A 23,888-nucleotide genomic window follows, 5' to 3' on the forward strand; every position below is an offset into this window, starting at 1 on the left:
TTACCATAATCACAGACCACAAACCTTTGACATCGCTATTTCATCCGACCAAGCCTGTACCTCCACGTACAGCGCAGAAATTCATTCGCTGGTCTATTTTCCTCTCGCAGTACCGCTACGATATCTTGTATCGGTCCACTGCTAAGCACGGAAACGCCGATGCGTTGTCCCGCTTGCCTGTTGTTGAGGATAGGGCAGCATGTTCATTGATGCGGAAACCGATGACGTGGTCGAATCGTTTCCGACTGATTTTCGTCGTGTAGCTACAGCCACAGCTGCCGACCCTGTCCTTGCTACCGTTCTGCGTTTTCTTACTACGCAATGGCCCTTGTCAAAGTCACTGATCGGGGACCCGTTGGTTCGCCGATTTTTTGCTCACACGGAGAGACTTTTTGTAGGACGTGGTGTTTCGCTGTTGCGTTCTGATAATGATCAGTACAGGGTCGTGGTACCACGTTCGTTACAGTCCTCTGTCTTACAGCTTCTCCACCAAGGACATTGGGGTATAGTGAGAACGAAACAACTTGCTCGTCAGCACTTTACTCGGTTCGGAATCGATGCCGCGATTACGAATATGTGCTCTTCTTGCATGGTGTATGCCGAACAACAATCAGCACCACCGCGGAAATCCTTTTCATGGCAAAAAGCCACTTCCCCTTGGCAACGCTTACACATCGATTTTGCTGGTCCATTCTGGAATGCTCGATGTTTGGTTGTGGTAGGTTCATTCAGTAATTTTCCTTTTGTTGTCCGGATGTCTTCCACGACGTCATCTGCCACCATCCTAGCGTTATCCGCTATGTTTTGCATTGAAGGTCTTTCACAGACTATTGTTTCCGACAATGGCCCACAATTCATGTCCGCAGAATTTCAGTCATTCTGCAAGGCCAATGGTATTTAACATCTGACGTCCGCGCCGTTTTCGCCACAGTCAAACGGTGCCGCTGAACGATTGGTCAGGACTTTCAAGTCAACAGATGTTGAAGTTGAAAGAGTCGCATTCTCGGGAGGACGCGTTATTGCTGTTTTTGTCCTCGTATCGCACACAGCCCTGAGATGGTCGCTCGCCGGCTGAGTTGATCCACGGTCGTCATCATAGAACCTTGATGTCTTTGCTACATCCGCCGCATCAGGTTCCTGTACAGCGGCAGACACCTGATTTTGCTCCAGGCGACGTTGTCTACTATCGCCACTATCGAGGTTCACGGCGAAGGCTCGAAGGGCGCATTCTTCGCTGCCTCGGACGCGCTATGTATCTGGTTTTGTGGGCCTCTGGTGAGGTGCGTCGGCATCTCAATCAGCTGCGCCTCTGTCGTCGCACGGGATCTACCGCTCGCCGTCTGCTTTCAGCGACGGTGCCGTCCGGTCGGCTCCCCGAGGACCCATCTACTGGCTCGCCTCAGCCCCAGGTGTTACCGACGCTGCCTTCCATTCTGCCCCATGGCGACGCGCCGCCGCCGCCACCACCACCGCCGCCGCCGCCTGTTCTCCTGCTGGCGACGCCCGCAGTGGACGCGTCGCTGCAACCGCCGGGCGCCTCCTTGGGTCACGTACCGCCGATCGCTTCCGGTGACCAGTTGTCCTCCGACATGGAACTCTTGCCCGCTCCGGACCATATGTCGTCTTCGCCCGTCGAAGGTCAACCCTTCGGCCCCTCCTGTCTCTCTACGGGCGCGTACACCGCATGTTGGCGTGCACCCTGGAGCAGGTTTTCAGGAGTTTCCTAGCTCCCCGCGGTCCGAATGGCAGGGTGCGGTTGGTACAGCCTCGCCTGTTGTTAGACTCCCCACCTTGTCGCATACGTCAACATGCGGTCCTCCCCACGGCGGGCGGAAGCCTTATGCCACAACCGTACGCCGATCTGCGGGGGAGGAATGTGGTGTCACCGCCAGACACCACACTTGCTAGGTGGTAGCCTTTAAATCGGCTGCGATCCGGTAGTATACGTCGGACCCGCGTGTCGCCACTATCAGTGATTGCAGACCGAGCGCCGCCACACGGCAGGTCTAGAGAGACTTCCTAGCACTCGCCCCAGTTGAACAGCCGACTTTGCTATTGATGGTTCACTGACTTCTACGCTCTCATTTGCCGAGACGATAGTCAGCATAGCCTTCAGCTACGTTATTTGCTACGACCTAGAAAGGCGCCATTATCAGTTATTATTGATACTGAATCATGTACCGTCAAGAGCGACGTCCATCATTAATGGATTAAAGTTAAGTATTCCACCAGCTACGTCCGTTTCTCTCAATTCTAATTCCCTTGTCATGTTCCAGACATCACGCCAGACTGCGTCCATTTCGGCCTCCTTTAGTAACACGGTTGGCTCTCCTGCCAACCACAACAAGAACCACTTGAATGAATATCAAGAGCTCAGATGGAAACCCAGTTCTAAGCAAAGAAGGCAGAAAGGTGGAAGGGGTATATAGAGGGCCTATACAAGAGTGATGTTCTTGAGCACAATATTATGGAAATGGAAGAGGATGTAGATGAAGATTAAATGGGAGATATGATACTGCGTGAAGAATTTGACAGAGCACTGAAAGACCTAGGGCGAAACAAGGCCTCGGGAGTAGACAACATTCCATTAGAACTATTGATAGCCTTGGGAGAGCCAGTCCTGACAGAACTCTACCATCTGGTGAGCAAGATGTATGAGACAGGCGAAATACCCTCAGACTTCAAGAAGAATATAATAATTCCAATCCCAAAGAAAGCAGGTGTTGACAGAAGTGAAAATTACCGAACTATCAGTTTAATAAACCACGGCTGCAAAATACAAACACGAATTCTTTACAGACGAATGGAAAAACTGGTAGAAGCCGACCTCGGGGAGATCAGTTTGGATTCCGTAGAAATGTTGGAACACATGAGGCAATACTGACCCTACGACTTATCTTAGAAAACAGATTAAGGAAAGGCAAACCTACATTTCTAGCGTTTGTAGACTTAGAGAAAGCTTTCGACAATGTTGACTGGAATACTCGCTTTCAAATTCTGAAGGTGGTAGCGGTAAAATACAGGGAGCGAAAGGTTATTTACAATTTGTACAGAAACCAGATGGCAGTTATAAGAGTCGAGGGGCATGAAAGGGAAGCAGTGGTTGGGAAGGGAGTGAGACAGGGTTGTAGCCTATCCCCGATGTTATTCAATCTGTAAGTTGAGCAAGCAGTAAAGGAAACAAAAGAAAAATTTGGAGTAGGAATAAAAATCCATAGAGAAGAAATAAAAACACTGTAATTCTGTCAGAGACAGCAAAGGACCTGAAAGAGCAGCTGAACGGAATGGACAGTGTTTTAAAAAGATGACGTAAGATGACCAACAAAAGCAAAACGAGGATAATGGAATGTAGTCGAATTAAATCGGGTGATACTGAGGGTATTAGATTAGGAAATGAGACGCTTAAAGTAGTAAATCAGTTTTGCTATTTGGGGAGCAAAATAACTGATGATGGTCGAAGTAGAGAGATATGAAATGTAGACTGGCAATGGCAAGGAAAGCGTTCTAAAGAAGACAAATTTGTTAACATCGAGTATAGATTTAAGTGCCAGGAAGTCCTTTCTGAAAGTATTTGTATGTAGTGTAGCCATGTATGGAAGTGAAACATGGACGATAAATATTTTAGACAAGAAGAGAATAGAGGCTTTCGAAATGTGGTGCTACAGAAGAATGCTGAAGATTACATGGGTAGATCACGTAACCAATGAGGAGGCACTGAATAGAATTGGCGAGAAGAGAAATTTGTGGCACAACTTGACTAGAAGAAGGGATCGTTTAGTAGGACATGTTCTCAGGCATCAAGGGATCACCAATTTAGTATTGGAGGGCAGCGTGGAGGGTAAAAATCGTAGAGCGAAACCAAGAGATGAAGACTACAACAACAACAAAGTCTAAGTATACCAGAAGGTATAAGTTTTAGAGCATCTAAACTAAGTCTGCCATAACATCATTCTTATTTCACTTCGATGGAGAAAGCTCACAGGTGCCATTTGAAAAAAACGTAACTCTGTGTTGAAAGTAATGTTACTTTACTTGTAGGGATTGCGCATTTCTGCCCATTGTGTGAGCCCCTGACATAGGTGCATCCCTGGCCAACTGCATTTTTGAAATCTTGTTTCATATCGAAAATATATGGGACAAAGTTAGGTGGTACATCCAGTACAAAGCCAAGTCGCTTTTCAACATTATTACAAAGAATCTCGAAATGTTTATGGGTGTTTGTGTCAGTGAGTTATTCAATATGCATTGAAGGCTGACTTACGTGCACAAATAAAAGAAAAAAATAAGAAAAAGTACTCATGAACTACACGTTTAGCTCGTGTTACAGTATTCCTAATGTGATGCTTAGTATGACAGTGTTGCAATCTTGACACCCACTGAAACAATTCTTCGTCGTGGGCTCTTTATGGAAGACGTCTTTGCCGTATCACGCAAAGTATCGTGTACACATATTGGTTTGATTCAAGGAAAGTAGATAGCTAAAAGTTGAGTCATCTGGTGCGCTCGTAAACTAAACTATCGTATGTTAACGAAGTAAAGTTGTTGCAGTACTTTTTCGGAAAACTTTTTACGATGGGCGTTCAATGAGTAATGCAACACTTTCTTTCTTGACCAGTTTCGGAGGAAAAAATGTGAAATTTGCAGTGGAACATTGTGGAATATTTCCGCTTCAGGCCCTATAGTTTCATGATGATCCGATAGGTGGCGACGCTATACGTAGCCTTCCAAATGGCGTCTGTAACGGAGATGCGTTCCAAGCAAGAGCTGTCATTCAGTTTCTTTTCACGGAAAACAGAGCATCACAGATATTCAAAGGCGCTTGCAGAATGCCCACAGAGAGCTGAAAGTGAACAAAAGCACTATGAGCTTTTGGGCGAGGCGTTTGTCGTAGTTCATACAAGATCAAACGAACTTGTCTGATGTCACGCGTGCCGGCCGGCTGCAAACAGCTGATTCCTGCAAAGGTGGAATGTGTGGGTGATAGACGGATCACAATCAGTCACCTCGCTGCTCAACTGGACGCCTCCGTTGTTAGTGCTTACACACTAGTCCACCAGTTGGGGTACTCAAGGGTGTGTGTCCGCCTGGTTTCTCGTCGCCTAACAGAAGATCTGAAAGAGCAACGAAGGATCATCTGTGTGGAGTTGCTTGGCAGTTGTGAATCTGGTCGTCACAGACGATGAAACATGGGTTGATCACTTCGAACCGGAAACAAAACAGCAATCCATGGAGTGGCTCCACACCATCTCTCCTCCGAAAAAAGTTCAAAGCCGCACCTTCAACTGTTAAAGTCATGGGGCCTGTCTTCTAGGACTCTGCGAGGAATATTCTGTTTGATGTATTCCCTCATGGTGCAACTATTAACTCTGAAGAGATGAGATATTGTACTATTCTCAGGAAATTGAAGCAATGACTTCAGCGTGTTCGTCGTCACAAAAATGCAAACGAACCTCTCCTCTATGACAACCCAAGATCTCGCACAAGTATGTGCACCCGATAGCAGCTCACAAAACTTCATTATACTGTTCCTCGTCATCCATCCTACAGTCTGGGTCTTGCACCTTCCGATTTCCATCTGTTTGGCCCAGGGAAGGATGCACTCCGCGGTAAGCAGAACCTAAATTATGGGGAGCTTACTGGTACAGCAAGACGTTGCCTCCGACGTCGACCAGTGGGGTGGTACCATGCGGGCATACAGACCCTCGCAGTAAGGAGGCGTTAAGCCGTCGCATTGAACGGAAATTATGTTGAAAAATAGGGTTTTGTAACCAAAAGTGAGGGGAATAATACGCTTTCCGAAAAAATGTGTTTCATTAATTGCTGAACGCCCCTCGCACTTGAAACTTAAAAAATAAAATACCGCATGTTTTGCATTTACATGCTTTTCGTTAGGCAACGATTGCATAGGAACTATAGGCAAAAATATTTGATTATTTCAGATTGTAAATCGTACATGTAAGCCTAATGGTGAGATGGGTATCTTTTCGCTCTTGGTAATATTAATTTCGGTACTTCAAATTTGAGTAGGTCACTGCCCAATATTCGAAGAATTTGAGGTGAACTGCGACCCGTAATCTGAGGGAACGAGAAATTTACAGTCTGAAATTGTTGTCATATTTCGAAATGCGCCCCTTAAAAATCTGCAGAAGTGTTTCGAAATCTTGTTCTTTCATCCGCAAGAAATTCCCGAATTCAAACCAAGTAGATCGTGTTCATGTCTTTATGATCTAAAAGCCTAAATCTCGTTCTCGCTAGTGGAGATTCATTTACAAGTCTTCTTTGTAATTTGAAAGTGTCCGTAGAATTAGGATTTTTCGCCCCAGCATGCGGAGAATCCTTTCCGCATCTATGTTTGACTCAACGAAAGCAGGAAGTCTAAAGTTGAGTCATCTGCTGCGATAATGCAAAAGTTTCTCTACACAAACAAAGTTAAGCTGAATCACATGTTACCTTTCACTCTATACATAAATAATTGAAAAGCACAGGCTGTGGACTCGGATGCCGTTTTGTTAGGCAGTTCTCCTGAAACTGGATATCACTTAGGCGAGTTGCATGTCCCTAATGAGTTATGAAACCAGGAAAATGTCAACTGCAATGTAACGTAGAATTCTAGCCGCATGCTGGGCTAAGACGCAGAGTGAAAAAATAGACACGGCCAGGATTCGATCATGTAACCTTTGGTTTTTTGACGCAAAAGTTCCTTTTTAAGTATGTACTTGTCTAATAATGTTTATGTAACCTTTTGTTTTTTGACACAAAAGTTCCTTTTTAACTATGTACTTGTCTAATAATGTTTAATCTTAAAAATGAAACAAAAATCAAAGCTACCCCTACTTGGTACCGCCCCTGTTACCCAACGATAAAAACAATGAACTATTTCGCTGCAGGCGTTTCCCCTAATTATTCCTAAACATTCTCCCAAGATAATCTATAATTTTTACATGCTTATAATTAGTAATTGTGTACAAACCATATCCTGTAGAACATCCCTTACAAAAAGTGTTGTTCAAAAGAAAACCAAAATAACATTCATAGATTTGATTGGGCAACTTCAGGTAAAAGAACCTTTCTTCCAGGAATCGTGAAACTGTTTGTTTCTTGTGCAGTGTAACTGGCGTTTTCTATTTCCAACAACGCTGTGTTAAAGTATCTACAACAGACTTATTCTGCTTTGCTAATGACTCAATTAACGTAGTTTCCATGAATCAACCAATCTCTTTCCTTTTTCACTTCTTGCAGTTCAGGAATTTCTGTCTTCATTGTGATACTGCGCGGAATGTCAGATTGTGCATGTCAGTCTTCAACTAGAGGGTGATTAACGAAAACATTGCGAAAATAGTTTCCAAAGATCGTACACTACTTAGATGTGCATTTGACGGCCATGTGACAATTTTTCACGTACCACTAGTAATCAACCTCCAATTTCTCCCCTTTACCGAAGATATAGTCGATGACCATTCCCTTAAATCATGTAATTACATGGTACTTTGCGGGTGGAAAGTAATAGTCATCTGGATAGAAGAGGGTCCGAGGTTCAATCACGTCGCATGCGACGCGGGATTAACAAGCTACGATTTTCTTGCCAGTCGCCAAAAGTCGGACGACGATGCGCACATGCAGCGATGTTCAGCTTTGTCCAGAAGGTGACAGTCACGAGAAAGGGGGGAATCCATTAATCTGATAGCATGGAGCCAATGTCACATCGCATACCTTTTTGTTGGTGACTTCGTACCACGTCACGTGCACAGTGTTGGCATAAAGTTGTGGTGTATCGTTTTCGACAGTTGGGTACCTGGTTTCTACCACATTGCACGGAGCTGCCTGTTGGGAGAGTTGCGTTGCAACGAGCATACCGACACCAGCAAGACGTGAGAGTCTGGCATCAAAACCTCCAATAGACAATCTATGAATGATGTATGTTGATTGGTCCATCGTCTCATCATCTTGCTAATATACAGGGCAGCTGCCTGTGCGCAGGTGTTAACCAGACCTAGCCCTCCATCAAACAGATGGAGGGTGAGAGAGTTTTGTAACGTACTTTAAAAATGATTCAAATGGCTCTGAGCACTATGGGACTTAACATCTATGGTCATCAGTCCCCTAGAACTTAGAACTACTTAAACCTAACTAACCTATGGACATCACACAACACCCAGTCATCACGAGGCAGAGAAAATCCCTGACCCCGCCGGGAATCGAACCCGGGAACCCGGGTGCGGGAAGCGAGAACGCTACCGTATGACCACGAGCTGCGGACAAAACACTAATACTTTAAACCTGTGTCCTGTTGATAGGTAGTAACCGAAAGCTGCCTGAAGTCTGTGTCCTATCATCATCGCTAGGGGGAGGACTGTGCCACGTGATGGAGTTTTGACACCTCATAGAGATTCAGGTATTCCAAACGTTACAGCTGGTTCAAGTTGCAGAGCAGGTTATCGTGCATCATCATGTGTGTGGTCAGTAGTAAGTGTCGATAGTTTTCCATGGCCATTCTGGGCACATCCTGACAACGTGACTCTCAAATATCTCAGTTCAGTAACTGGCGGCAGGCAGCCAACAGCACCTGGCCAGAGACCATGCCTGATATCCATTGCCGCTGACTCGTTCATATTCAAAAGGAAGATGGCAGCACAATGCACCTAATATGAAACACGTTAATTTTTGGGGGTGTCCGGATACTTTTGATCACATAGTGTATAGATTAAAAAATGAGTAGCCTATGTCCGTCCGAACGCTTATTTAGAGTATCGTGTAAAGATTTTATGGAAATTAGTCCAGAAATTTTAGAGATATTTAGTAGCAACGATAAACAACGAATAAGAGATACACATACTCCGTTTTTACCTATTGAGATACGGAACCCTAAAAAAAGGATATAGCATCAGTTACTCAAACTGGGACCATGCATGTGTATATAAGAAACCTTCAGTATAACGAAAGCGGAATAGGGCATGTAATCATGTCACCGATTACAATTATAGATCGAGAGCACGTGCGTGAAGTGGGCAACGCAAATAACGTCAAAAAAAGCAATCAACGTCTGAAAAGGATTTTCAAGACAAACGGGACACTTTTTTGACGCATCTTTTATATTAATAACGTTTTACCTACCGGAACGTCGAAACCTTTTGTTTTTATTTTTATTTTACACAACGATGTATTTCTAGCGATGTTTGAGCAGTCAAGATGAGAGATGTCCAGTGATACAGTATAAGTCAATGTTCACTGTAGAACTAAGTAAGTAAAAATCAAAAACAGTGCTGAATGTGACGCTGCATAGCATGGACCTAGTTTTGTTATGCACAGAAGGAACACAGAGATGCTTGTGTCTGCAATGTTTGGGAATCATACTTTGCACTATTGGAAAAAGCTTTCCTGGGACACTGACATCTTTTAAGACCGCGAAGAAACTCGCGACGGTTTTCTTTTATAATATACTCTCTGTTGCGTTCAACTTGTATAAAATTCCTCCGTGGTCTTCTCCAGGAACCCATTCTCCCCTATCGATTTGGTAGTATCTAATAAAGTTCTCTCACTTTCTCAGACAGCTAGAACAACTTATTCTGCTCTAAATCTCAACTCGAGCTTCAGTACCCAATTGTACTTATCATACATGGGAACTCTGATTTGTCGAGACTCTTATACCTGAGTTAGCACATCACACCTTCCTTTCACCTTCCAAAACCCCTCATCCTTTCCCCGGGTCAATTTCAACTGCCTCCCTCTCCATGTTCATTAAATAATTATGACATATACCCGAACTACCCAATTGTACCGTAGCTCATACGTCCAATTCCAAATGAAGGCTCGAACTCACTAACATCCTGACTAATTCATATCCTATCATTTCCTAATCCCTATTTGTCAACTGTCAGTACGTTCTTCCATCTACACTCCTGGAAATGGAAAAAAGAACACATTGACACCGGTGTGTCAGACCCACCATACTTGCTCCTGACACTGCGAGAGGGCTGTACAAGCAATGATCACACGCACGGCACAGCGGACACACCAGGAACCGCGGTGTTGGCCGTCGAATGGCGCTAGCCGCGCAGCATTTGTGCACCGCCGCCGTCAGTGTCAGCCAGTTTGCCGTGGCATACGGAGCTCCATCGCAGTCTTTAACACTGGTAGCATGCCGCGACAGCGTGGACGTGAACCGTATGTGCAGTTGACGGACTTTGAGCGAGGGCTTATAGTGGGCATGCGGGAGGCCGGGTGGACGTACCGCCGAATTGCTCAACACGTGGGGTGTGAGGTCTCCACAGTACATCGATGTTGTCGCCAGTGGTCGGCGGAAAGTGCACGTGCACGTCGACCTGGGACCGGACCGCAGCGACGCACGGATGCATGCAAAGACCGTAGGATCCTATGCAGTGCCGTAGGGGACCGCACCGCCACTTCCCAGCAAATTAGGGACACTGTTGCTCCTGCGGTATCGGCGAGGACCATTCGCAACCGTCTCCATGAAGCTGGGCTACTGTCCCGCACACCGTTAGGCCGTCTTCCGCTCACGACCCAACATCGTGCAGCCCGCCTCCAGTGGTGTCGCGACAGGCGTGAATGGAGGGACGAATGGAGACGTGTCGTCTTCAGCGATGAGAGTCGCTTCTGCCTTGGTGCCAATGATGGTCGTATGCGTGTTTGGCGGCGTACAGGTGAGCGCCACAATCAGGACTGCATACGACCGAGGCACACAGGGCCAACACCCGGCATCATGGTGTGGGGAGCGATCTCCTACACTGGCCGTACACCTCTGGTGATCGTCGAGGGGACACTGAATAGTGCACGGTACATCCAAACCGTCATCGAACCCATCGTTCTACCATTCCTAGACCGGCAAGGGAACTTGCTGTTCCAACAGGACAATGCACGTCCGCATGTATCCCGTGCCACCCAACTTGCTCTAGAAGGTGTAAGTCAACTACCCTGACCAGCAAGATCTCCGGATCTGTCCCCCATTGAGCATGTTTGGGACTGGATGAAGCGTCGTCTCACGCGGTCTGCACGTCCAGCACGAACGCTGGTCCAACTGAGGCGCCAGGTGGAAATGGCATGGCAAGCCGTTCCACAGGACTACATCCAGCATCTCTACGATCGTCTCCATGGGAGAATAGCAGCCTGCATTGCTGCGAAAGGTGGATATACACTGTACTAGTGCCGACATTGTGCATGCTCTGTTGCCTGTGTCTATGTGCCTGTGGTTCTGTCAGTGTGATCATGTGATGTATCTGACCCCAGGAATGTGTCAATAAAGTTTCCCCTTCTTGGGACAATGAATTCACGGTGTTCTTATTTCAATTTCCAGGAGTGTACATTAATTTTCATATAACATTCGAATACCTTTCACACAAAAATTCCCTACCTAGAGTTACCAAGAGCGCCCTACACATTCACTGAGAAGAATACACCTTATCAACATCGTTAAAATCATGTCATTCATCATTATCGTCACTGTATTACAATTCTGAAATGTATATGTATTTTCATTTTTATTTGTAAATCAGGGCTTCAAAATGGCTACTTGGAAGTCATTACCTCACCTCCAACATGGCATCCTGAAAACGTGAATGTAGCCAGTCGTTTACACGCAGTATGTCTTGACTTTCTAAGAGTATCTGATTCGGTACCTCAGGTCCTCTTATTATCGAAAGTACGAATCTATAAGGTATCAAGCGAAGTTTGTAACTGTGTTAATCATTTCTTGGTAGGGAAACAGCAAGATCTTCGATATTGAATCATCGATAGATGTAAAAGTAACTTAAGGGTGTATCCCAGTGAAGTTTGTTGATGGCCTTGCTGTTTAAGGTGCGTATTAATGACCATGCAGGCAATATAGTCGAAACCTATGACTTTCGGATATTTCAGAGTAATTATGACTACCAGAGTGACACTGGGAGGCTGTTTGTGTGTGTACGTAGAGTAGTTGTCATGCATTCTAATGTTGCAAGGAAACGAGATTAGGTTGCAATGCCCTGTCAGTGATAAAGTAATTGCAGATAGAACAGGGAGAGGATGGGTGACTGACGGCTGTATCCTTTGCAACGGAGCTGTCCCGGTGTTTGCCTACATCGATTTACGGAAATCACGGAAATTTTCAACCTACAGGATTTCAACTCGAACAGGCACCTGATTAAAAGGTAAAGAGGATCAGTCGTCTGAACCAGTTGTGTGTTGAGAAGTTTAGTGTGTAATTCATGGGCGGCCGCGGTGCCCGAGCGGTTCTAGGCGGTTCAGTCCGGAACCGCGCTGCTGCTTCGGTCGCAGGTTGGAATCCTGCCTCGGGTATGGATGTATGTGATGTCCTTAGGTAAGTTAGGTTTAAGTAGTTCTAAGTTCTAGGGGACTGATGACCTCAGATGTTAAGTCCCATGGTGCTTAGAGCCATTCGAACCTTTTTTTTTTTGTAATTCATCAGGGTGTTATTTTGACACAGGTCTTCACGGTTAAATTTGAAGACATCTTGATGCTTGTTGGACTCTTTATAGCTCTGATAACTGTACTGAGGCAACGATAATGTCGGTCGTACTCCAGTTCATGTACGAATTAGAATAACAACTCCACAATATACTCGATACCTGTACGACGAAATCCAAATACGTTTCCGTAACACTTGACTGCAAAACTTTCAGATTTCTCGGATATTGTCAGTATTCTTGTTATCTTCGGCTGGAGTGTAGTACAGGCAGACTACGTCTTCAAACTTCCTGGCAGATTGCCGGATCGAGACTAGAACTCGGGACCCTTGCCTTTCACGAGCAGGTGATCTACCAACTTAGCTACCCAAGCACGACTCACAACCCATCCTCACGGCTTTACTTCCCCCAGTAACTCGTCTCCTACCTTCCAAACTTCACAGCTACTCTCCTGCGAAACTTGCAGAAGTAGCACTCCTGGAAGAGAGGATATTGCGGAGACATGGCTTTGCCACAGCCTGGGTGATGTTTCCAGAATGAGATTTTGACTCTACAGTGGAATATGCGCTATTTTGAAAATTCTTGGCAGATTAAAAGTGTGTGCCGGACCGACGCTTGAACTCGGGACCTATGCCTTTCTTCCAGGAGTCCTAGTTCCGCAAGTTCCGCAAGTTTCGCAGGAGAGCTGCTGAGAGGTTTGGGAGGTAGGAGATCAGGTACTGGCGGAAGTAAAGTTGTGAGGAAGAGCCGGAAGTCGTGCGTGGGTAGCTCGGTCGGTAGAGCATTTGACCGCGAAAGGCAAAGGTACCAAGTTCGAGTCACGGGCTGGCACACAGTTTTAATCTGCCAGGAAGATTCATAAGACCGAACACTACGCTGCAGAGTGAAAATTTCATTCTGGAGACTACGTCTTATTCACACTAACTGTGCAAGAATGGCTAGCCAAGATAATGCCAAAACTGAGGACTGTTTTTTGCAGAAGAATTCTTCAGCTTACTGAATTAATTTCACCTCTCATTCGTCTGGAGGGAACGGAGGTACCTACACAATCAGAAAATTTCAGGAAAAAGAGGGGTGGGGTGCTTATCAAAGTTGGTGAACGTATGGGACTTTGCATCTTAGTTGGTGACGGGTTGAATTCTGGTAACTATTATGGTGCAGAGATGAGATATTGCATGGTCATGTACGACGATTTTTATGAGATGAAATCGCTTTGCACTCATTATGGAGGAAAATGTGTATTCCCACATTTGCTGGTGAGTGAGCAGACTGAACTGAATTATTCACTCCATTCAGACAACGTAATAACCTCTACAAAGATGCGAAACCTTCGTGTTCTCTTCATAAACATGTAATGAAACAATGCCCTATGCACATAACTCTACTACAGTGTATGTTATTCACAGCTATTGTAAATCCTGTCCTAACGAACGTTTTGGGACACAAATGTAACTGTGTCAAAATTGTCAACTGAGATATCCTTTATATTTTAAGTCGTAAATCGATAGATCAAGAAGTTGACTTTTGTATCTTTACTTGATTACCTTCTTTGGGAGCAGTTGTGTACTAGGCAATTGGTTGATAACACGAAACCTGGTTCTCACAATAAAAATATTTTTTTGAAACAACGCCAAATAAGAGTTTCATTTAATTAATACAAAATGCAAAATGATTTCTCTAGATTGGGATCGACTGGCAATACAGTTTCTGAATTACATTACATAAAGTATGTCACGAAGTTTTCAAGAACGTGGGGTAGCTATTGGTAACTAAATCAACTATATATTATTCTGGCATAGTAGCCAACATTTGTAAGCTTTACTTCATCTTGCAAAATATATATCGTCTGTTACTGAACGTTTCTGACTTCTTTATGTACCTGTTATATGTTAAAAATCTTGAAATACAGCCGTAACTTCGTGAGTAACCCTTCCGACACCCAGTTCCGTAAATATAATCCGATTTGTTAATTACGCAACACGTTTGGTTGCTAGTTTACTTCCTACTTAATGTTACCACAGAGATGTACGCCCCGATAGTTGAGTGGTGCCGGCACGGTAGCTCAGCGTGATTAGTCAGAGTGTTAGCTGCCCTCTGCAATAAAAAAAAACTGAGTGAATGGATCAACGAAGAACTTAAACGAACGTCATAGGACGTCCACCCCGAACACATAGAACAAACTATAACGATCAAAATCAGATTTTTTTAAAAGTGGTCAGCGTGACGGATTGGCGTCCTACGAGCCCGGGTTCGATTCCCGGCTGAGTCGGGGATTTTTCTCCCCTCAGGGACTGGGTGTCGTGTTGTCTTCATTATCATTTCATCCCATCCGACGCGCAGGTCGCCCAATATGGCGTCGAATGTAATAAGACCTGCACCAAGACGGCCGGACCTGCCCTATAAGGGGCCTCCTGGCCAATGACGCCAAACGCTCATTTCCATTTTTTACCACAGAGATGGTACCGACATACTGAAATATAATTTACATTCTATTTATACGTTACATAACTGTGCACCAAGTGATCCATCATCCGATATGTTCTTCTATGAAGATTCGTTCAACGTTTTGTATCGTTCTAAATAAACGACAGTCATTGCATGAGAGATCACTGTGTATTACGGACGGCGGACAGACGGTGCTAGCAACGTGAACACGCGTCTGATTGTATCTTGCATGTTTCTGCGTGATCTTATCGGGAGTACTAAGAAGGGCAGAAGCGAGCACTATAGGAGTACCACTTAATACAACCTTGTAACTTCCGGGAAATCAAAACTGTATGGAGGACCGTGACTCAAATCCGGGTCCATTGTTTTTCATAGCTGAGTATGACAAATCCCTGCGATTTCGTTTCTTCCAAAAATACTAGTTCAGCAAGCTGGAGAGCTTCTGAAAAGTTCATAAGGAGAACTGTTGACAGGAGTGAAGCTGTGCAGAGTTGCTAAGAGCAATGGCCGTGATAGATTCAAATCTCTGTCTCGCATAAAGTTTCAATTTGTCCGGAAGGGTAATAACAAGGCACCATCCGCTTCAGAATCAAATATTAATTCAAAGTTTTAATCACCTCTAGATGCTGACAATAGAGCGGGTGGTTATTTGTGATGTTCTACTGCCTGAAGAAAACTCCAAGCCACAATTTGTTTCTATCACCTGTCACGTATATAGAGAACTGTGTGAGATGTATGGGATGGGAAAAGTGCCAGCATGATGGGAAACCGATTCACGTAATTGTAATTTCTCATTCTAGAACGTTAAGCGCTGCAGAAACAACAACAGACCCAAAATCCCCAAGATTGGTGATCTTTTACTGAAGCTCGAAATTTAGCGCCAACTTCAGTGCGAGATGCTTATAACAGTTTCCACAACGAAACTTTGTCTCGAAACCTGGCAGAAAATCCAAAGAAATTCTGGTCGTTTGTGAAGTATGTTTGCAGCAAGAAACAATCAATGCCGTCTCTGCGCAATAGCAATGGAGATGCTATCTAAGACAGTGCTGCCAAAGCAGAGTTACTAAACACAGCCTTCCGAAATGCCTTCACAATGGAAAACTAAGTAAATATCCAGAATTCGAATCGAGAACAGCTGCCAACATGAGTAACGTAGAAGTAAATATCCTCGGAGTAGTAAAGCAACATAAATCACTTAATAAAAGCAAGTCTTCTGGTCCATACTGTAATCCAATTTGGATCCTTTTGGAGTATACTGATGCATTAGCTCCATCCTTAACAATCATATAAAACCACTCTCTCGGCGAAAGATCAGTACCCAAAGACTGGAAAGTTGCACAGATCACACCAATATTCAAGAAAGGTAGTAGGAGTAATCCACTAAATTACAGGCCCATATCGTTAACGTCGACATACAGCAGAATTTTGGAACCTACATTTTGTTCGAACACTATGAATTACCTCGAAGAAAACGGTCTATTGACACACAGTCAACATGGGTTTAGAAATCATCGTTCCTGTGAGACACAACTAGCTCTTTATTCACATCAGGTGTCGAGTGCTATTGACAAGGGATTTCAGATCGATTCCGTATTTCTGGATTTCCGGAAGGCTTTTGACACTGTACCACACAAGCGGCTCGTAGTGAAATTGCGTGCTTATGGAATATCGTCTCAGTTATGTGATTGGATTTATGATTTCCTGTCAGAGAGATCACAGTTCGTAGTAGTTTATGGAAAGTCATCGAGTAAGACAGAAGTGATTTCTGGCGTTCCCCAAGGTAGTGTTATAGGCCTTTTGCTGTTACTTATCTATATAAACGATTTGGGAGACAATCTGAGCAGCCGTCTTTGGTTGTTTGCAGATGACGCTGTCGTTTATCGACTAATGAAGTCATCAGACAATCAAAACAAACCGCAAAACGATATAGAAAAGATATCTGAATGGTGCGAAATGAGGCAGTGTACCCTAAATAACGAAAAGTGTGAGGTCATCCACAAGAGTGCTAAAAGGAACTCGTTAAATTTCAGTTACACGATAAATCAGTCTAATCTAAAAGCCGTAAATTCAACTAAATATATAGGTATTACAATTACGAACAACTTAAAATTCGAAGGAACACATAGAAAATGTTGTGGGGAAGACTGACCTAAGACTGCGTTTTATTGGCGGGACACTTAGAAAATGTAACAGACCTACTAAGGAGACTACACTAGTTCGTCCTCTTCTAGAATACTGGTGTGCGGTGTGGGATCCTTACCAGATAGGACTGACGGAGTATATCGAAAAAGTTCAAAGAAACGCAGCTCGTTTTGTATTATCGTGAAATATGGGAGAGTGTGTCACAGAAATGAAACAGAATTTGGGCTGGACATCATTAAAAGAAAGGCGTTTTTCGTTGCGACGGAATCTTCTCACGAAATTCCAATCACCAACTTCCTCCTCCGAATGCGAAACTATTTTATTGACACCGACCTACATTGAGAGAAACGATCGCCAACATAAAGTAAGGGAAATCAGAGCTCGTTCGGAAAGATATAGGTGTTCATTCTTTCCGCACGCGATACGAGATTGTAATAATAGAGAATTGTGAAAGTGGTTCGATGAACCCTCTGCCAGGCACTTAAACGTGATTTGCAGAGTATCCATGTAGATGTAGATGTAGATGTAGATGTAGATGTAGATGTAGATGTAGATGAGATAGAGGCCACAACGAACTGAAGGTAATATTGCCTTTGCTAATGTATTATGTCCTCTTCATCGCCTATAAACAATGAACTATTATCATTATCGTATATTTAACAACAATTGTATCTCTGTATTTAGTGAGATATAGTGAAATATACACTTTTGTTTCGAGTACGGAACCATTCCTTCAATTTAACGGTTTTGTTTGAAGACGCGTCGCTGTAGCAGCTACTTACGACAGACATAAAAAATGCTAACACATACAAAATACGACTCATAAGATTACGTTATCCGACTGTTATGTCATTAGCAGCAAATTATTTTTACCTGGCGAATGCGCCCTGATTCTCCAGTATACCGTCAACTGCATTTGCCCAAAGTTTTGAAAATAATATATTCTATGGAAAATAAAAATGAGGGAGGCGTACTTACCCACTTGAAGCGGACGTATCTGAGACTGAAAAAGGAGATGGTCAATCCTATGATGACTACAATATCTGGGTACCTGTAAACATAAGCATAGGTATGGATTACATTCCTGTCAACACCTGAGGAATAATTCAATACCGGAGAACTAACATAGTCATCTAGGACATCTAATTGGGTTATCACTCTACTCTAAGCATATACCTTTTTCTGCGACTGTATAGATAAACTACGACGGAAATAAAAATTTATTCGTTGTTGCAGCAATTCATCTTACAACTCTAAAGAAAAAAATGCCTTGTAAGGCAAAAGCTGGTAGTTGTACGACGATGATTAGTCACTGCTAATGTAAGCAGTGAATGGTTTGAAAACAAATTGTTTATGTAGTAATATGCCGCCCGCCTACTACTAGGATTACAAGTACTCATTACAGCATACTCAGAGTTGATGGTAACTACTAAATTACACGTTAAATTCACAAGTAATATTTATCCTAAGGCGCAGATAACACTAAGGTAAGAATTACTTACTGGAGATAGATTTCCTGGACGGCGAATGCTATTTCACTCAGCATCAAACGAAGGCGTTGATCTCGAACCCCTGGAATGAAATGTACTAGTCACTCAGTTTGTAGATACTGATGTTCCGTTAATACTGTAAGTAAATACTCATTCGTACACGTTCCAGGGAAAATAAAAACAATTGTGACACCAGTAACATTGAGTTAGTGTACTGCTCACGCTACGAACATCGCTGTTTTTGCGTAGCTACATGGCTTGGAATGTCATTTTTCGGAAACGACTGCTTATCTAGCGTCCCATTATCTCGTTTTCTCTACATTTGACTTTTGGCGTACACTCATTTACAAATACATCGATGATTGATATGCGTATTAATTCTGTTATGACGTTGGCATGTAATGAGGAGACACTCTTAATAACAGCACTGAATAAGCCACACAGCCATGGCCTTTTTGGAACTCTGCTTTTCGACACAACTGACTTGCGACCACAGGACAATCCCCATTACAGTAACCAACAGTGTATGTTTATAGTACTGTTGGTCTATGTATCGTCTGACCAAGTGCGATATTACTAAACACCTCAAAAACAGGTCGAATATTTCTCTTTGTTTGAAAGAGTTATTTAGATTCGTTACATATGGAAGCTCCAGTACTCCCGCTGTAGGACGAGTGATTGAAAAACGAAACAGTGTATCATATGCACAAGTGTCTTGAACTAAGGATAATTTCCTTTATAATACAGGAAACAAAGATAGAGAGAGAGAGACATTAAGGAGGAATTATCCGAATGGGACGGAAATTTGATTTATTCAAGAGAAAGAGCTTCACAAACTGAGCAAGTCAATAATGTGTTGATCCACCTGTATCCGTTATGTAAGCAATTATTCGGCTTGCTTGGTACTGATTGATAAAGTTGTTGGATGTCCTCCTGAGAGATATCGTGCCAAATTCTGTCCAATTGGCGCGTTAGATCGTGAAAATCCCGTGCTGGCTTGAGGGCCCTACCGACAATGCTCCAAACTGGGGAGAAATCAGGCGACTTTGCTGGCCACGGTAGCGTTTGGCAAGCACGAAGACAAGCAGTAGAAACTGTCGCCGTGTACGGAGGGGCATTATCTTGCTGAAGTGTAAGCCCAGGATGGCTTGAGATAAGGGCAACAAAACGGGGCGTAGAATATGGACGAGGAACCACTGTGCTGTCAGGGTGCCGCGGTTGATAACCAAAGGAGTCCTGATATGAGAAGAAATGCCACCTCGGACCTTCATCCCTAGTTGTCAAGCTGTAAGGCGGGCGTCAGTCAGGTTTGTATCTCACAACTATCCGGGTCGTCTCCAGACGCGTCTTCGGCATGTAATCTCATTGATTGGAGTGTAATTGTCTCCATTGATGAGTCCAGATTCGAACTTAGATGACGAGCGAAGACAAGTCTGGAAGTTCCCTGGGCAGTGGTGAGGTACCAACCTGAGCGCCAAATTGTCCAGAAAGCAGAAATGATGGTCTGGAGCAGGTAATCCTCACATCACGCTGAAAGCTAATTAGTAAACATTTTCGTGAAACAGTTCCTCTCATAATCATTGGCGATACGCCGTTTTCAGGTATTGGACTCTAGTCTTGAGTAGCTATAGATTCACAGTCCATTGGGAGGATTTCCCAGTTTTAGGCTGTACAGATGATTACGCACTGCGTTTTAAAAGAGTGTATTTTATAATATGACTAGAGAGCAACTGCACATCTTAAATACGGCTCTGCCCACTATTTAAATGGCAGTGAGACGAATATATGTGTGAGCTAACTTTCTCATGAAATCTTTCATGGCTGAGGTCTTAGTGTTTATCAGTCACTCAGGTAGCGGTACTTACCTAATTACGTGATGTTGTATCTTCCATTTTGAATATTTTAAAGGTTTTTGCAAGGTATATTTTCAGTTTAGACGGACTACCTCAAGCATAAATGTGTGTGTGTGTATCAGTGCATTTTTAGGAAATTATTGGCACATATATTTTATTGAAAGCGTGTATTTTTTGTAAAGAGTATCATTAAGTTCTCGTCATGGTTTGCTGATATGAGTTCCAATGAATCACCAACTGAGAACTTTCTTGATACCCTTCAAAATAATCATTACTATTCATCACCGATATAGACACGAAAGAAGGGGGTTTTGGGGTTGGTATACCGTCAAGTCCATAGCATGCCTCTTGGGTCCTGTCAAATAGTAAGCACCTCCAGGTAGAGATGGGTAGGTCCAAGACTTTAAAGGAGCTGGGTCCGGATCTGCATCCAGCTCTGCGGACATGCATCCAGGTTCCGTGTCCACTGGACCTGTATGGATCCTGCTCTACAACCGGTTGGACGGAACGTATCTGTGAAGTGAATCCGTGTCCACTGGACCTGTATTGGTCTGGCTCTACAGCCGGCGGACGAAGAGTATCTATGAAGTAAATCTTCTGTGACCGAGAAGGATTTCCGTTGTGTTACAAACGGGTTATATAATATGCAGTCAATAACTTAGTACTGATTTTTTTTAAATAAGAGGATGTTAACTCTGATAAAATTACATATTATTACACTAAAATCACAAAAACTTTCTCGCATTATATAGTCACAGTCATCAATTATTACACGTCACCCCAATCACATTAGTATTTTCCTAATTATTTTTACAAAACTAAATTCTTTGTTAACTATTACTTCTTACTGTAAAAACAGTTTTAATGAATCAATATTTTTAAATAATTAGGAGTATTAGCTGTGTAATAAATTACATTCAGACTCAGCAATGTTTCCTGCAAATAGATATAAACTTGTCTACAAGCATGTATAGCTCAGTTATTTTAAATCGTAAGCAAGTAACATTATTTGGTATAATTTTTTAGGCTTCAGTCTGCTCCGTCGCTCATTAATTATTTGGCTCATCTTGGAAAAAATCTTCTCACATGGCACAGAGGTGACAGTAATACACAGCCGTTTTAGCATCACTTCAAAGGAATGTGGATAAATATGTTTTCGTTGTTTCGACTAGATAAGAGGATCTTAAATCCTGTCATATAATTCTTCAGTAATATAATTATCTATTTCCATAGCCCTCGATGCAGCAGGATTTTGTGTAGCAAGCAAATTCTTTAACTTGCTGGTCAAATTTTCGCCCAAATCACCGACTGACATTCATGTTGACCTAGGGGAGACTCTTCATTGTTTCTATTAAAGTCTTGATGGTTTTGCTCAGTATTTAACTTAATTGTAGCACATATGTGCTTGAGGTCACCTATTGCTTTTTCTGTGTTTTTAGCCGCTACACCATGAGGCTTGATCCTTGGATCTAGCAACGTTGCTGGAGCAATTAATTCTTCTGTTTCAGCCCCACCTAATCTTGCATTTATCTCGCGATTAGTTATCTGGCATAGTTCTTCACTGCAACTTTGATCTTGTTTTGTTAAGTATCCATTTAATTTGTCAAGCATGGCACAAACATAAACGGATGCTATTGAGGAGGAAACATGTTTTTCTGAGTAAAGAGACTCTGTAACAACATGAAATATGCGTAAATGGTTGGGTTGGGCTGTTTTGGGGGAGGAGACCAAACAGCGACGTCATCGGTCTCATCGGATTAGGGAAGGTTGCAGAAGGAAGTCGGCCTTGCCCATTGACAGTACTTTTTACTTTTGCTATAACTGATCTGATTTCTTCCTATTCAGTTGTACTATTTACTGCCAAATTTAAGGAGTGTGCAAAGCATCTCACTCGTCTCCACCCTGCGATTGTGACAGCCTTTAACATGTTGCTAGCATTATCCGTGACAATGGCAATAACATTGTTCTGTATACCGCATTCGTATACGTCTCCAACCATTTTTGCTAGATTGTTAGCTGTGTGCCGTCTTTGACAGTGAATACAGTCCAGCAGTACATTTTGCAAAATCGTTTTTTCATCGATGAAGGGGCTGTGATGACGTAGAAATGGTTTTCATTATTGTGAGATGTCCATCCATCAGCAGTTAAACACACATCTGTTCCTCGCCTAAATAAATTTCGAATTTCTTCCTTTAGTTCATTGTGTATGGCAGGCAATAAACTACAAGATACTGCTTTTCTTGTTGGTATCTTAAATACTGGACAAAGTAAATTAAGTAGTTTTCGGAATTCATGACCCTCTACATATTTAAATGAGTGGTATTCTTTTACAATCATTTTTAGTAGCTGATTATCAGTTTGCTTGGAACGATGAATTGGCCAGAGTCTTGTATTAGTCGTATAATTTGTAATTAAATTTGATTTTGGTATTTGATATACTACTTGGAGTTCTTGACATACTCTAATACAGGGCTGCAAGACTGCTGAAGTGGACGGAAAAACTTCTACTAAACGGGATGGCACAGATTTAGATACAGAATTGTGGTTAGTATTATCAGAATTGGTCCTGATATTGGTAAATTATTTATTAGAAGATAAAATTATTTCGACTCTTTCACGCTGTAGAGCAACACTCTTGTGTTCCTTCTTCATATGTCGAACAAGATTTCGTTCCATTTCTTGGATTGTACGCAAGATTTAGAGAACAACATCCACATTTAGCTTTACTTTCTTGGCATCACGCGGAAAAACACATTAGGCAGGTGTCGCTATAAATCTTAACTAGTTATCGGTTATTAAATCAGTGGACCAAGATTCTGTCAATAATGTCATGTGGCCAATTGAAATTGCAACATTTGATTGACGGACAACAGTGAAAATAAATTAAAACTTGGAAAAATATGATAATGAAAAAATCACTGTACCTTCCTATTTACTAGGAAAAGGTATCCATATCTTAAAATCATACAATAAAATATACCAGAGCCAAGCAATAAAACATTAGTGCAGACTTTTTAGTTACACACAATCAATAGTTAGTATAGCTCGAAACAACTTTTCAGTAACAGCCTGCGCAGTGAATAACAACACAAATTCAGGAAACGGTCGGGAGGCGCTGCATTGAACAAAATGATTACTGCAGGAAGACGGGACGGACAGCGGCTTGCCGGTCGGGCCTGAGCCAGCTTCTCACAGAAGACAGATTGCCGGCATCTAATTACCGTATTGCAGTTACAGTAGACTCCGCATCTGGCGCCGGATTTACCATTCGGTCTCCCTTCCATTCCACCACTGTGTTTACAACTCCGGCAGCGTGTCACATGTTTGCTGGCCTGGATACACATTCGATGGGTGAACAAGGATGAGTGTCATAATTGCTGTCGGATTTACATCCATCACTAGCTCAACTCCCCCGGGCATGACGTTAAACTGTGTCCAAAACCGAGTGACCACAGGTATAAGTGGTCCCCTTCTACCAGGTTCCAATGGCTTCCTTGGAGGGCGCCGGCCGGTGTCCAAGCGGTTCTAGGCGCTTCGGTCTG

The 23,888-nt window shown here is 43.2% G+C and overlaps 1 protein-coding gene across 1 annotated transcript in view; it reads right to left on the minus strand.

Annotated features, from left to right (window-relative positions):
* The window catches only part of LOC126299395 (uncharacterized), a 312,015-nt gene that overhangs the window by 33,811 nt on the left and 254,316 nt on the right, over nucleotides 1–23,888 (minus strand). Inside the window, exons 4-5 of the mRNA XM_049991268.1 lie at nucleotides 18,506–18,575; nucleotides 17,982–18,054 (exon numbers count right to left, since the gene is read on the minus strand). Of these exons, the coding sequence (XP_049847225.1) occupies nucleotides 17,982–18,054; nucleotides 18,506–18,575 (143 nt within the window). The remainder of the gene's footprint in view (nucleotides 1–17,981; nucleotides 18,055–18,505; nucleotides 18,576–23,888) is intronic.

This window comes from Schistocerca gregaria, chromosome X, assembly GCF_023897955.1.
Source record: "Schistocerca gregaria isolate iqSchGreg1 chromosome X, iqSchGreg1.2, whole genome shotgun sequence".
Classification (NCBI taxonomy): domain Eukaryota; kingdom Metazoa; phylum Arthropoda; class Insecta; order Orthoptera; family Acrididae; genus Schistocerca; species Schistocerca gregaria.